At 42.5% G+C, this 14,749-nt stretch overlaps 1 protein-coding gene across 1 annotated transcript in view; it reads right to left on the bottom strand.

Moving 5' to 3' along the window:
- Nucleotides 1-266: 266 nt before the first annotated feature.
- The window catches only part of LOC146513327 (laminin subunit beta-4-like), a 51,000-nt gene continuing 36,517 nt past the window's right edge, over nucleotides 267-14,749 (bottom strand). Inside the window, exons 27-35 of the mRNA XM_085167475.1 lie at nucleotides 14,035-14,186; nucleotides 13,423-13,649; nucleotides 12,397-12,594; nucleotides 11,824-11,968; nucleotides 9,127-9,334; nucleotides 6,902-7,037; nucleotides 6,647-6,814; nucleotides 6,350-6,503; nucleotides 267-723 (exon numbers count right to left, since the gene is read on the bottom strand). Of these exons, the coding sequence (XP_085023601.1) occupies nucleotides 590-723; nucleotides 6,350-6,503; nucleotides 6,647-6,814; nucleotides 6,902-7,037; nucleotides 9,127-9,334; nucleotides 11,824-11,968; nucleotides 12,397-12,594; nucleotides 13,423-13,649; nucleotides 14,035-14,186 (1,522 nt within the window). The 3' untranslated portion in view covers nucleotides 267-589. The remainder of the gene's footprint in view (nucleotides 724-6,349; nucleotides 6,504-6,646; nucleotides 6,815-6,901; nucleotides 7,038-9,126; nucleotides 9,335-11,823; nucleotides 11,969-12,396; nucleotides 12,595-13,422; nucleotides 13,650-14,034; nucleotides 14,187-14,749) is intronic.

Raw genomic sequence — 14,749 nt, 5'->3', positions numbered from 1 at the left:
CTTTCATGTCCATCGCCTTTTTTCTCAGAATGGTTGAGAAATGTGTTATTATCAGAAAGGAACAGCAGGAGGAGTTCAGTGCTCTAAAAAGTTCATCTTACATAGGTGACTACATCAACGAGAAACTGTAGGAGAGGAAAGGTAATGGATTGTTCTCAATTTCCCCAGAGATAATGGAGAGAGACTCCTGCATCACTCAGGCATTTGTGTCTGTCAGATTTACTGATTTAAACCAAATCCAAACATAAATATAACAAGTCTTAATATTTGTTTTATCCATAAAGTTTTAATTGGACATTTCTGTCATATCAGGCATGAAGCTATTTGATGAAGAGTTTATTACAAAATAATTGAAAAATGTTCATCTGTGTAGTTTTCTGTCGTCATATTTCTAAAGGCATTTCTATTGTAGCATACTGTATTTAAAAACAACTCAAAACCTCATCAGAAAAACTTTGAAAAGTTTGAAAACTTGAAACAAAGGAAAAAAAGGTACAAACAGTGAATAAGATTCTGATTAAATTCAGCTACAGCAGATTCTGGGCAGCACCGCTGTTTGCAGTACTCACTGGTATTTATCACAGTATATTTATCCAGTACAGTCAGTGTATAGTTGAGTGGAGATTTCCTGTCGAATTGACTCAGCCGTCTCCAGCAGGTCGGACACTTCAGCAGCTTTCTGGTTTGTTCTGTGAAGCAGCTGCTGGATCTTCTGCTCCATGTCTGCAGAAACACAAAGAAACTCATTTGAATTCATATCTATCTATCTATCTATCTATGTGTGTATATCAGGGTGTGGCAACCCTGGGCACGCGTGGTGATTTTTCGTTTTTATGGGCCGATGATTTTTCTCCTTTTTTTGTAACGGTATAAACAATGAAAGGTGGTGGCCGATGTGTAAAAATAACTCTAATTTGTTTGGTGGTGGCTATCGCGGAGCTGCCACAGAGGCCAGCAGGTGGATGAGGGAAAGGGGAGACAGGAGGAGGAGGAGAGACCCGAGGTGGCTGCCGGTCCGAGTGTCAGGTGAACTGAACTTCAGAAGTTATGACCTGCAGTCTGTCTGGGTCAGATATAAACCAAGTTTAGGTGGAGTTTATTTTCGTTATGCTGACTTTTTACAGTCAGTTACAATAACTCGTACTGCTACTAGCTAGCATGACGGAGTTTCTATACAGCTGGGTGGTGCTTCGATGTTACTGATAGAGAACTTTATTTTGTTCATAAGGTTAGTTAGTAGAGTTGCCAACCGTCCCGTAAAAAGGCGGAATCGTCTCGTATTCAGAGAAAATCTTATGCGTTTCGTATTGAGGTGAAAAGGAGCAGTTTGTCCCAAACTTCAGCTAGAATGAAAAAAGACACAAAGGTGGAGTTATTCTTCTTCTCTCATTCTTTCCCCTCTCTCTCCTGTTGCTACTTCAATCATGAAACTGATCAATGATCAGCTTATCAGCTTTTTTCTCTCGTTTGTTCATCTCCCACTTTGCACCAGAAAGAGGAAACCAGCGGATGTGCGCTAAACATCAGCAGCACGTTTGAGCTTGATCAGCTGTTGTTAGAATTTATTTAATAATATCAGCTTGTCATGGTCTGCGGTGGGCGGACCGAGTGTGGGAGTGTGAGGTTCCAGGTGCAGACACAGACGAGGCAACAGTACCGAACTTGAAACGAAAAGCGAGCCTTTATTTGGGCTGATTAACGTGGCAAACAACAGAAAGCACTGAGGCAAAACTAAACTAGAAGCTGAACTGGGAAAACTAAGAACTGACACTTAACTCAGGCAGCAGGGAAGGCTAAGACAGGGTGACAATGACGCACATGACGGAGGCAACAGTGAACAGGACTCTGTGCTGGAACAACAAGGAACTATGAAACGTATATATGTAAGTAACATGGACATGACCAGCACAGAGTCCTGAAACCTGGCGTAACATGGGGGAAGTTGAACAGATGACGCGGCGACGAACAAAGGAAGACTGAGGACTTAAATACACACATGAGGTGATCAGGGGAAGTGGAGACACATGAGAACACAGCTGACTAGAAGGAAACATAATGACAATACAGGGGAGAGTAGCACTAACTACAATGAACAAAGAACACCATACTCTTTCAAAATAAAACAGGAAACACAGAGACATAGACATGGAGATAGAACATGAATTTAACCTAACCAGAGACATGAAACATGACAGGTAGACACACGGACCAGGGAGAGATGACAAAAGGGACTAATAAACCAAGGACTAAACTGCAAACTAGAAAACAACTAGATGCGTTAAACTACACATGTGGATACAAAAATATGCATTAGAACTTAAACCCTGGGCCTCATGGCCCAGTACCATGACACAGCTGATGTTTGCTGGAGCCATAGCTGTAAAACTGCTGGTCATGATGGTTTGGATATGTGGTGAGAGGGAAACATGAAGAGGAAACCAGGAGATGTCCTTACTGAATCATCAGAGCTGAACAGGTGATGGAGAAACAGGTTTACCTTTTAGGTGACATGGATGAGTTGAAGTTATGAACTGTTTCTGAGAGACAAATAACACCAGGATCCTTTTCTAAGTAGCTGACAGCTGGTAACTATGCAGGGGCGGGTCTAGCAAAGTGTTGCCAGGGGGCCAGGTAGGCCATTAACAGGGAGAGGGGGGCACAAAGAAATACTTTTCTTTCTTATTCTCATTTAAATTGTTTAGTTTTTATTAAATAATTATTTGAATCTTACAACCAAAGTTTTTGTCTGATGTAAAATGTATAGAAATCATACCAACAAGACTGTACATCACTGTCACAGCAGCGTTTGTTTTCATTAAAACGCTTTATGGCTTTTCCTACAATACCTGGGGGGCCGGTCTCTAGTCAAAATGCCCGGGACGATTTTTTGTCCCAGTCCAGCCCTGGGCACGACACGCAGTGAATTAATCTGAGAAGGTGCATTAACAAATAAATAGCTTGGCCAGCGGTGCACATCGCAAATAAGCTCGCATAGACACATTAGTTGTGCTGCTTCTTAATAATGGTATCTTAGCTAACGATTAGGGGTGGGTTTTGATTATCGAGTTATCGATTAAAATCGATTCTAGCTTGGATAACGTGATATCGATTCTTTAAAATCCTGAATTGATTTTTAAATATAAATTTATTTTGCCCGAAACGCCAGAATCTCAGGTTAAACCTCACAAAATTTCAACAACCACCAAACAGCTGAAACAGTAAATGAGAGCAGGAACACGGACTCTGCACAAAGATGTAAACACAAAGCTCGGACCCGCTGACGGATCAGAACGTCGCCTTTCTCACCCGACGGCACGGACACAGTCGGGGCAGAAAGCATGTAATGTACACTACAATGGGAAAGTACAAGAGGAAAAAAAGAGACCTCTACTCATGCTGGGCTACAGGAGGACAGCATGAGAACAAAAAAACTCCTCTGCACAGAAAGCACATAAATGTCCACAGCACAACATTATGGAGCACGTGACAGCCACAGGGTTGGGTGGGGGGTGAGGAGTAATCCGAAGCAAACACAGCAGCCATCCTGCCCTGCAGCTATTATTCCAGCGCGGGCTCAGACCCGACGTGTTCTCCAGGAGGGAACAAGCATCGAAGGCGTTTGGAAAGGGAGGGGGGATGAGTGAGTGCGTATCAGTGTAAGTGTATGTGTGTATGTGTCCATAGTTCAGCTGAGACAGTGTCCTTCGCCCTGCCAGGCTAAGTAAACAAACAGTCTTCCAGCCAACCCAGGTGGCCTTGTAGGGAATGGGAAGGAACAGACTAAACACAGTCGTTATCAGGGAGTTTTTGTTCAGCTCCAGCCTTGAGCCCGCAGCTGCCGCCGAAGGGACAGCCGCATTATGATGTTTTTTTTTCTTTAGTGCGAACAACTCATGAGAATTTCAAAGCAGTTCTTAACAGTCCGACACTGGTCTCTCAATCTCCCGTTGGAGAGCCGCGAGCTTCTCCGTGATGTTATCAAACTTGCGCTCCGTGGTCTTGTCAATTCTTTTGCTCAAAGAGCAGATTCTGAGAACTCATGACTGCAGTGAGCTGCTCCAAGATGTGATCCAACTTTCGCTCAGAGGTGTTGTTCTGAGTATTCACGGCAGCCGTAAGCTTCTCCAAGATCTTAACCATGCTGCACTCAGTGAGCCCACTCTGAGAACTCACGCCTCGTCCCATCGTTTCAATCCCAGCGAGCAGCCTTGTGGGGTTTTGAACAGTAAGCCAGGGCCAAGCCAGCTCCAATCAGCAAGAACCCTGTTATCATGGTTTTGAATAGGTAGATATCTTAAGCGTCTTCGATCGACAGTCCCACCAGGCACATGATTCTCCATTTCTGCCACCCATCCATCGTCCGGACACTCAGTCTCACCCGAGCCCAGACTTCTCGTTGAGAAAAGGGTGTCAATGGCATTCAGGGACCAGTTGATCAAATCCATAATTCTCTTTTAGGTTTTAGAGAACAGACTGTGAGAGAGTGTTCCAGGGAAAGTAATACAAAAAACATGAGACTAGACAAGGACATAAGAGGCTAAGCAGGGAAGCTAAGAGAGAGGAGGAGAGGAGAAAAGTGCGACCGCCTTCGCCGAGAGCCAAACGAGAAACCATAGTCTTTTTCATGTTTCTTTAACACCGTTGTGTCTGCACTGTCTTGTGCCTGTATCCTTCTGTCTGGTGTTGCACTGTCTTTGTTTTGTTTTGTTTTTTTCAATTTTTTACATTTAAATAATATCACTCAGTCTTCCTATTTTCATCTTCATATTATTAACCGCCTTTGTCCTTCACTCACTCCAAACAGTACCGCCATATTTGTCAATGCTCTTGTCACATCTCATCTGGATTACTGTAATTCTCTTCTCTGTGGTCTACCTCATAAATTCCTCCATAAATTGCACTTAGTTCAAAATTACAGCTGCTCGTATTGTATTCAGAAGTAGATCCACTGAACATATAACAGCTGTTCTTAAACAGCTCCATTGGCTTCCAGTTCACCTCTGTGCCAATTTCAAGATCCTGCTTCATACTTTCAAAGTGCTTCATAACCTTGCTCCTCCATATTTATCTGATCTTGTCCATACATACGGCTTTGGAGCAATCTCTTTGCATCCAGACGCAACCTGTCTCTACACCGTCCTTTTTCTCTTGAGCTATTTTTAAAGCATGGTTGGTAGCAATCTTCCTTCCAACACAGTTTGTTTTGATACATGCCCTTCAAATGTGGCGCCGTGCACCCACAATACATTGTGCCGTTACATCCATTCCAAAGCCCTATACTCACCCCCTCGTACACTCGGCTCTTCTTCAGCTTCCCTTCTGTCTGTTCCACCTGCCCGCCTGATGGGACTCAGAGCCTTTGGTAGACTTTGGATGCACTTCCACCAGATCTCCAGACCACAAACTGTTTCTTCACTTTTAAATTGCATTTTAAAACCATCTATTCAGAACTGCATTCCCTTCATTAGGACTCTGTCTTAGTGCATTTTTACCATGCTTAGCTTTTATTCTTTCATGCTTGTTTTTTTTTCTCATTTAACTTGTGTTTTTATTTAGTTTTACTATATTTTAATATATTGTATTGTTGTTATTGTTATTGTACTAATGTAAGGTGACCTAGAGGGCCTTAAAGGCACCTAGAAATAAAATGTATCATTATTATTAGCATTACTCTTAATAATCTTTGCACATTGCACCTTATGTAGTCCTGTGCTTATTGTCTGTTATATGTAGCACCATATGGAGGAACTCGTTTCACTGTGTACTGTACCACAGCACAAGGTTGGAATGACAATAAAGCCACTTGATTTAGTTTGAGATATAGTGGGTGTTAACCATCGGGTGCTTAGTTTATGTAAAATTGTAGTTTGTTGTTTTGGTTTATAAGCTTAAATTATGTGTGTGTTGTATATGAGTAGACTTGTATACAGTTAAACATGTATGGATTATATAATGTCGAAGTCTGAATACTGATTTGTAAATACTGGAATTTGAAATGAGGGGATAGGAACAGAAAAGGTACAAACTTTATCCTACTCATTTTCTGGCATACACATTGTGTAGACAAAGAGATAATCATGAAACTTGATGTTAAGGTTTTTCTTTTTTCTTGGTATTTCAGTTATATTTACGAAATAAACATTATTGTATTTATGCATTTATATATAGAAGTGGGAGTGGAGATACATGACCAGAAACATACAATAGTTAAACACAGAAGCAAAGCTGTGATGGGGACAGGGATTTTACTTTGTCCAGTGACGACAGAAATGACATTTCAGTGCCTCAGAGTTTATCTGAAGGTCACACCTATCACGCCTCAAACACACCAGCAGGTCAGCGGTCTGACCTTGTATCTGCTGGAGTTTGTCCTCCACTTGTCTCTTCATGTCCTCAGCTTCCGTCATGATGTTCTTCAGTCGACCAGCAGCTTGACCCTTGACCTCCTGATTCTGTTGATTTTGCTTTAAAACCTCAAACTGCTTAGTGACATCACTGAGCTCCTGTTGGGCAGAAACAGTGTTCTGATTTTCATCTGAGACTTGAAACTGAAAACAGAGACTCAAAGTTGTGTGCAAAGTTTTACATAGATTTTTCTTATCTTAAAGCCTCAAACACATATAAATGTGTCTGTTGGTGTTTTTACCGTCTCTGCATCAGTGGTCATGTTTAAAGCGCTCTCTGCCACCTCTCTGGCTTCTCTCGCTGTCTCTCTGTTCTCTTCAGTTTTGTCCTTCATAGCTTCAATCTCTTTCTGCAGGTCTTTGGTCTGAATCATGAGCCTCGCCTCGATGTTGTCCAGTGTGTCTTCAGCCTGAAACAGAAAACAAACATGAGCACATCAGCATCAGGCTGAACAAACGTCTCAGAGGTCATATGTGAAATATTTTGGATGTTTTACATCTTGGATCCTGTCTTTGGTCTCATCTTTGTTTCTGCTCACTCTCTCCAAGAGGTCGTTAGCTTTGGCCTGAGCTTTGTCTGCTTCATAAATATCATGAATGATCTTCTTCACATCAGTGTTCTCCATCTGCTCCCTAAATACAATAAACAAAGATGATTAAGGTTCAGAACACGACGAGGACAAATATGTGTTCCACCTATAAATCACTAATCAGAAGGACAGGAAGTAAAAACATCAGAGAGCAGTGACTCTCAGACTCAGAAAGCTGATCCTGCTCCTGCTGCCGAAGATCCAAAGGACCAGTTCAGCACTGAAAGCATCTCACTATGCCTGAGAAAAACATCTAAAACACATGAAGAAAAATAATGTTTCATGCAGTCACAGATCAGCTGTGGATGTGTCCAAAACTCCTCAGTGTTCATCTGAAAGACTAAAAATGAGAAATGGCCTCTGATACTGTCTGAGGTCATCTTCACAGTCGCGGTATTATATTGTTCATGACATCATGAAGCTCCTGTTGGACAGCGTTGTAGTGAGAAGTTGTGTCCTTACCTTTTCCATATTGAAATGTTATAGATTCTTTCATTGACGACAAAAATGGGGGAAACACAAATGAGACAGAGCAAATGATCTAAAATCAAAAGAGTAAACATGGACGTATCTGTGGTAAAGTCTTAACTAGGGATGGGTATCCGGTGCCATTATGGCACTGACATAAACGGTAGTAACCAGACCGAAAAGCAGCGCACATTTCGGTGCTTTGTTTCAGTGCTTTTTTTTTCTTGAGATGTCACACAATTTGGATTCTAGCCAATCATTTTACGTTTCCGAGGATAGTAGGCAGGTCCAGGTACGTACGTTCTTTTAGAGCAGAGCTACAGATTAAAAATGCCCAAGGCGAAGCGGTCAAAGTCTGGCTGTACTTCACAGCAAAAGATGCAAACTCAGCAGCTGCAACAAGAGCTTTAAGCTGATACTGTGATACTGTCAAAGGAGGTAACACCTCAAATCTGATGAAACACCTGGCAACACATAGCGTTTTTTTAAAAGCTGAGAAATGCACCGTATTTGATAGCTTGCTGCGAGACCTCACACCGAGCACATCTACTGTGGGTGTGGTGCCTGTTATCGACCCGGAGTTAGCAACATCCCCCAAAAACCCGAAGAGGAGAGTCCTGGCCCCTAGCCCTGCCAGTGTAGCAGAAATGATGAGGATGATGATGCAGCAGCAGCCGTTCTTCTCTGCGTGAGTAGCTTAATGTTGTTTGTGTGTAATTTACGTTGAGTAGGCTAACCACGTTATTACATTAATGCATGTAAGGTGAACTAGCAAACACCGTCATAGTTACATGCGGCTGTCTTATTGTTTGATAGAGTGATGCCATATATGCCCTATAGCTGCAGAAAAGGCTAACATTGTTATCTTTTTACAAAAAACCCCCAGCTAAACATGAGAAGTTTTAGGACAAAGTTTGTGTTTTCCATTGTTTAAGCACCGGTTCCAACCAAAGGAGATATGTTGTATCAACAGAAAAGGCTAACCTGGTTATCATTTTGCAGAAAAAAAGAGACTGCTAAAAATAATAACATAAGAGATTTTCGGACAAAGTTTGTATTCTCCATTCTTTAAGCACTGGTTCGAGCACCGTTTAAGCACCGGCACCGTTTCAAAAGTACTGCTTTGGCACCGGTATCGGATAAAACCTAAACGATACCCATCCCTAGTCTTAACATGGGGATGACTCACTGCTGGAGCCTCTGCTGGATGTCAGCAGGACTGCAGCTGATGGTGGTTTTAGGGCAGGGGTGGGCAACTCCAGGCCTCAAGGGCTGGTGTCCTGGAGGTTTTAGATAGCACCCGGGGTCAGCACAGGACATATAGTGACTGGGGTTTGAGCGGCAGGAACAGCGCTCGTCCTGGTCACCTCCCTCATGCACGAGATCACACAAATAGCTCTGGTGTCTGGTGTGTTGTTTTTGCCATTGTAGTGGATTGTCTTGGTTGTTGCAGCAATAGGTTTGTGCCTAGATAAAGCTATCAGAGGTCATTTAGCCATTTAAATCAGCTGACATTTCTAAAACCTGCAGGACACTGGCCATTGAGGCCTGGAGCACCCCCACCCCTGTTTTAGGCTAAAGGTTGTATTTCATTTATAGTTTCTAGTTTAAAGTTTTTGGTTTGAATGAAACTTTTATGTCATTTTTATGCTCTCAGCACTGACTTGAGTTCCAAAGCTTCCTGCTGCAGGTCTATGGCTGCCTTGGCTTGCTTGTCCAGGTTCTTTAAGTCCTCCAGGAATCTGGTGGCATTTTTCAACAAATTGTTGACGTTACTGATCATGGACTGGATGTTAGCAGGTGACTGTGGGAGCTCGATTCTCAAAACTGCTTGTGCCATTTTCTCAATGTCCTTTGGAGGAACCATGTCATCTGTCAGGGAGGAAATGTGAAGAGCAATGAAAAGGTTTCCTGCAGAGAAACATTACATACTCACATACAGCAGCATCACAACAGCACCAACGTTCTCTGTAAAGCCACGCTCTCTCTCTCTGACTTCAAAGGATCCATCCTGTACTTTGCTACCATCTGGTGGGTACTGGTTCAAAGTGGACATGAAACACTACATGTATAAAGCCTAATTTACACCATTCACAGAGAGTTGGGGAATGGCTGCAATCACAGCATTGCAAGATGGCAACAGATGTACCCTTAGGCCCCCTCCTCGATTCGTAAATGGCCTCCTTGACTGCACTTAACAGCGTGCACTATGTTACTCTGTTTGTGTCGGGTACCCGATCTTTGGGGTGGACCAATTTTTAAAAGCCAAAGAGACCCAGTGTTTAGAAAAAATGCGTCTCAACTGCTCCGATACTCCTGACACGTACGGGATCACTACAGGTTTTCTCTTAGACAGCGGTTGTCCTTCTCTCCTGGATCGGCTGGAGCTTTCTTTTGGTGCCTTCCCAGCTTTGACAAAAGTCCAGCTGGGATAACCACATTTACTCAGGGCCTTCTTGATGTTCTTCTGCTTCCCTGGCCGCTGTGTCAGTGGGGATGGTGTTGGCTCTGTGCTGTAGCGTCCTGATGACGCCCAGTTTGTGCTCTAGTGGATGATGAGAGTCAAGCCTTAAATGGCCTGTATTTGTATAGCACTTTACTAGTCCCTAAGTACCCCAAAGCGCTTTACACATCCAGTCATCCACACATTCACACACTGGTGATGGCAGCTACATTGTAGCCACAGCCACCCTGGGGCGCACTGACAGAGGCGAGGCTGCCGGACACTGGCGCCACCGGGCCCTCTGACCAGACTAAATACTGATCCATATGCGTAGGTTTACGGTACACGTCAGCTTTTAGATGTCCCACATTACTGATGGAAATCTCACAGTCTAAGAAGGCTAACCTGCAATTATTTCATATCCTCCCTGGTGAATTTGATGTGTCGGTCCACCGAGTTAATGTGATCCGTAAAATGTGGTACGTCCTGAGATTTGATTTTCACCCAGGTGTCATCCACAAATCTGAACCAATGGCTTGGTGGTGTTCCAGGGTAGGATAGCAAAGCCCTCTTTTCCACTTCTTCCATGTACAAATTGGCCACGATGGGTGAAACTGGGAGCCCATGGCACACCCATGTTTCTGCCTGTAGAACTGACCCTTGTATGTGAAGTAGGTGGAATGAAGACACAGTTCAAACACACTTGGTCGGTGCTGAGAGCGGTCCTGTTGCTGAGGTTGGGGTCATCCTGTAATCTATTTACGGACTACCTCCAACGCTTCCGTGAGTGGGATGCAAGAAACGTTTTTCCCACTGAAAACGCTACGTCCAGATGAACAGAATCAACTTTTGGAGAGTCACTTCATGTTATTGATGCTCCTGTAACAGGACCCAATGTAAATAAAGTTTTTTTTACTTACCTGGATGATTGAAAAAGCATAAAAAATATATATATAATTGTGCAAAGTGGCATTCTTTGCTGCCGGCGCGCGAGGAGCGCCGCATCCACCTGCCACGCGGCCGACCTCCGGACTAGCTTTGCCGACGCTGCTGGGTTCGCGGGCGGCCACCTGAACTCACAACTCCCCGTCGCTTGGCCAGGGCCCGGGGGCGCAGACGGTCCGGGCTGATCCCCTCTCACGCTCGCGGTGGAGGGAGTAGGTTCAGCCGGATGGTTCCCCGGCCTCAGTCGGGCGATGGGGGAGCCCCACTGAATTAAATATTGTACTGGGTCCTGTGGTTGGCGTTGTGATAATGTTGAGCGGGCAGCGGGAGAGCTGCAGCTCTGTGAGTATTGTGGACAGCAACCGTCAAAGCATTAATAAAAAGTATCAAAATGCCACTGGGTCTGCTGTGTATGTTTACACATATAGTTAGGGCTGGATCAGGTGAATCTACCCATGACCCTCTTAATGAACAACCCCCACTACAGTTTAAATACATGGGATGATCCATCAATTAATTTTAGACCTGGTGAAGCCTCTTGGATGAAATATGTTCACAAAATTAAAGATGTCCAGTTGTTTTCTTTCCAAACTCCTCAGGCTTCCGTGACCTGACTGAGGACCTACACTGAGACTTATCATTTAGTTCTATTTGTCTACTATTTATATTTTATTCTGGCACAGTTGGTGTGCAGCACCCACAATTTTGTTGTACAAGTACAACAACAATAAAGGGCTATTCTATTCTATTCTATTCTATTCTAGCTCTACAGGACCTCCACATCTGTCATTTTATGTGGCTTATAAATGATCTGAATTACTGTCTCTTAAATCTGTTGACTTGATGATGATCCTTGTCTCACTGAGGAAAGTGAGATGATCTGATGATCACTGCAGGCTGAGAAAGAACACACTGTACATGATTGCTCTACAACTTTAAACAATAAGTTAATGAAAGTGGAGTGAGCACTGACCCATCAGGTAGTCTTTGACTTGCTGAATAAGCTCTCTGGTTTTGTTTTTCTCTCTCTCACACGAGTTTGTATTGTTGTTGATCTGGTCCTGCAGATCTCTGGCCCAGTTTTTGGCATCCCAAGTCATCTCACTGGCATTATTGATCTGACAAAAGAAATCACCTTTTAAAAGACTTAGTTTGTGGAGAGGGATGTGAAATATTACACTATGGTAATTGGTCTACACGTAAGTTTATAATGCTACAACACTAGCATCTGCAATATTAAAAACATCTTTGTGAGGAAGAAAAGAAAGTGTGATTTGAGTCATCAAATTGAAAAAAACATTTCTGTTTGTTCATTCAAAAAAGTAAAACAGGAAGAGCTCTACTGTTCTGTCGATCACACACAAATATCAAAGAAATGTAGATGCAAAACTCACTGGTCTCGTCAAATGACACCACAACACACCACCAACACACTTCCAAACCAATGTGGTGCGTGGTAAGAGGCCTGCAGGTGTAACCTGTGTTTAACCCTCACCCACTCCCATAGAGATTAGAGCATTCACCAGTGTTTCCAGTATAGACCTGCCTTGTTCTTGGTGTCCTGCAGTGTGGAAGGCAAATTCACGAGCTGGTCTTTCAGCTTCTCTGCAGTCTTTGAAGCATTCTCACTGACAGGAACAGCTCCTTTACAGTTTGGACTTCCGCACTTCCTTTTCCCCAGATCACGCTCACAAAGAGCTCCAGTACACCCTGAAGAGTCCTCCAAACCTGGATCGCCACAGACCTTTATCGCATCACAACAAATTGCTTAAACAGTATTCACATTTACCCAGCGGTCAGTGTTGATTTGATCATATGCAATCAATGATTTTCACAGCAGCATTGAGACAACAGGACAATCAGCTATTCATTTAATCCTGCAGCTACTCATGTGATATATTAGTCATATGACCTTACAGTTCAATGTTTACATTGTAGGGTTTTTGGTTTGTTTGTTTGTTGACAAACTGCATCTGGTTGTTCTAGATTGGTCATTTTCCAATAAAGAACAATTTCCATGTTTACATCATCTTATCTTGACTTCATGAAAGGTAGGTTTGGTGTTGGTGATGTCTTGCCTAACATCATTGGGTCAAACAAAATTCATAGGTTTGTTCTTTGTAGAAAATGTGCCAGTGGTTTTCAGGTATACCTGTGTGACCTGTACTGGCTAAAACAGGTGTGGTTTGCTCAAGGCCAGGAGACGCTCGACATTTTGTCTAAGTGTTCGGGTTTTCTAATGGAGAGTGCTGTAAACTAAACATGTCTGCTGAGTTTGGCATCAACTCTGATCTGCTGAACTGTGATTGTGATTTAAGTACCTTGAGACAACAGCTTTAAGGTTTGGTGCTATGTAAATAAACCTGAATTGAACTGCATTTAAATCATTGGCTAAAAATTTATTGAATTTATTGATCACCATGCCCTCCAGTTTTATAGGAGCTGAGTTGCTCCCAGTCAGTGACCTCACCACAGGTTCAAACTCAAACCCTTGTGACCTCTTTGGTAAAGATAAAGATATCTTTATCTTTTAAAGATAAAGATATCTTTATCTTTTGGTAAAGATAGTCACCTTCTGTTTGAGCTGAACCACACTCAGCTCTGTGACCTTCTTCTTCAGCAGTGCAAGGTCTCCTGTATTGCACATGCTCAGTTTGTGTTTGACTTCCTGTCTGGTGTCCATGGAGTCCTCTACAGCTTTGCCGACATTTCCCACCCTCTCATCCTCCACCATGAAGAATCTGTAAAGCGTCTGTATCTCATCCAACAGCTCTACAACAGGTTCAGATGAGACACGCGCTAAGCAGAGAAAGTGAAATCATGAAACATGAAGTCTGCTCTGTGATGAAAACAAAGGTTTATGTTTAAATAGATGAATTCATTGCCTGACAAATAGATCTGCTCTGTTTTTAACTGAACCATGAAAGCAGTTTCTGAGAATATTTATTTGTAATATATATTTTTATTTGTTTCTTCACTTTCTGTTAGAGATAAGTGAACATTTTTAGTTATTTAGCTTCACATTAAGACCGTGCATGTCCTGATCTTTAATTTAAATGTGGAGTCTTCAAAAACTCAGAAAAGGATCATGTGTAGTTTATCTAAAGATGTTTAAAATCCTCTGATGTGACCAGAACGGAAGTGATTTTAAAAACAAAACATATAAAAAAAGGAATCTTTGTACCTTTCTGTTGGTCATTTACGTTATCAGTTGGCACACTGGTGAGTTTCTTCTTAAGGTTCAGGATTTCTAGATGAATGTCGTCAATTTCAGTGTTGAAGAGGGGAGACATGTCAATCAGGATCACATTTGTGTCGATGGCATCTTTCACCTTCCTGTGAGATAAATACACTCTGATTATTCAGCATAAGCTAAATCTTCCTGAGCGCTCTTTGATTGCACAGTATTGTGAAAAAGTCTTGAGTCAACCTCATTTCTTTATATTTTGCTAAGTTAAAGGCAAATATGTGACTATTTATTGAAACATGCAGCCATAAATTGAAATAGATAAAAACAGACTGCACAATTCTAACAAACTTGAACGTCAGTATTTGGTATGATCACCTTCATTCTTCAGCACAGATTGAGCTCTCTGAGGTAGCTTTCTGTAATTTGTTTTAGTCCACAGAAAGAGTTCTCCATGCTTCTTGAAGGACATCCAAAGTGCTTCTTTGGATAATGATCCCATGCTTTAATATTGTTGATGTGCAGGCTATGGGGAAGCAACTCCATGTCTAACAGTATTCTGTTGTGTGTTTTGGTTTTACATGGTTTTGTATGGTGGATCAAACCTGATGGTACTTTTCTGCATTCATCAGTTTTATCAAAGATCTTAATGCTGACCACCTCCTTTAAATTTGTCAGTCCGTCGGATTTTAGTTTAATACATTTTTTGGCA

Source organism: Neolamprologus multifasciatus, chromosome 7 (assembly GCF_963576455.1).
Source record: "Neolamprologus multifasciatus chromosome 7, fNeoMul1.2, whole genome shotgun sequence".
Classification (NCBI taxonomy): domain Eukaryota; kingdom Metazoa; phylum Chordata; class Actinopteri; order Cichliformes; family Cichlidae; genus Neolamprologus; species Neolamprologus multifasciatus.
This window is presented reverse-complemented; position numbering and strand designations above follow the sequence as displayed.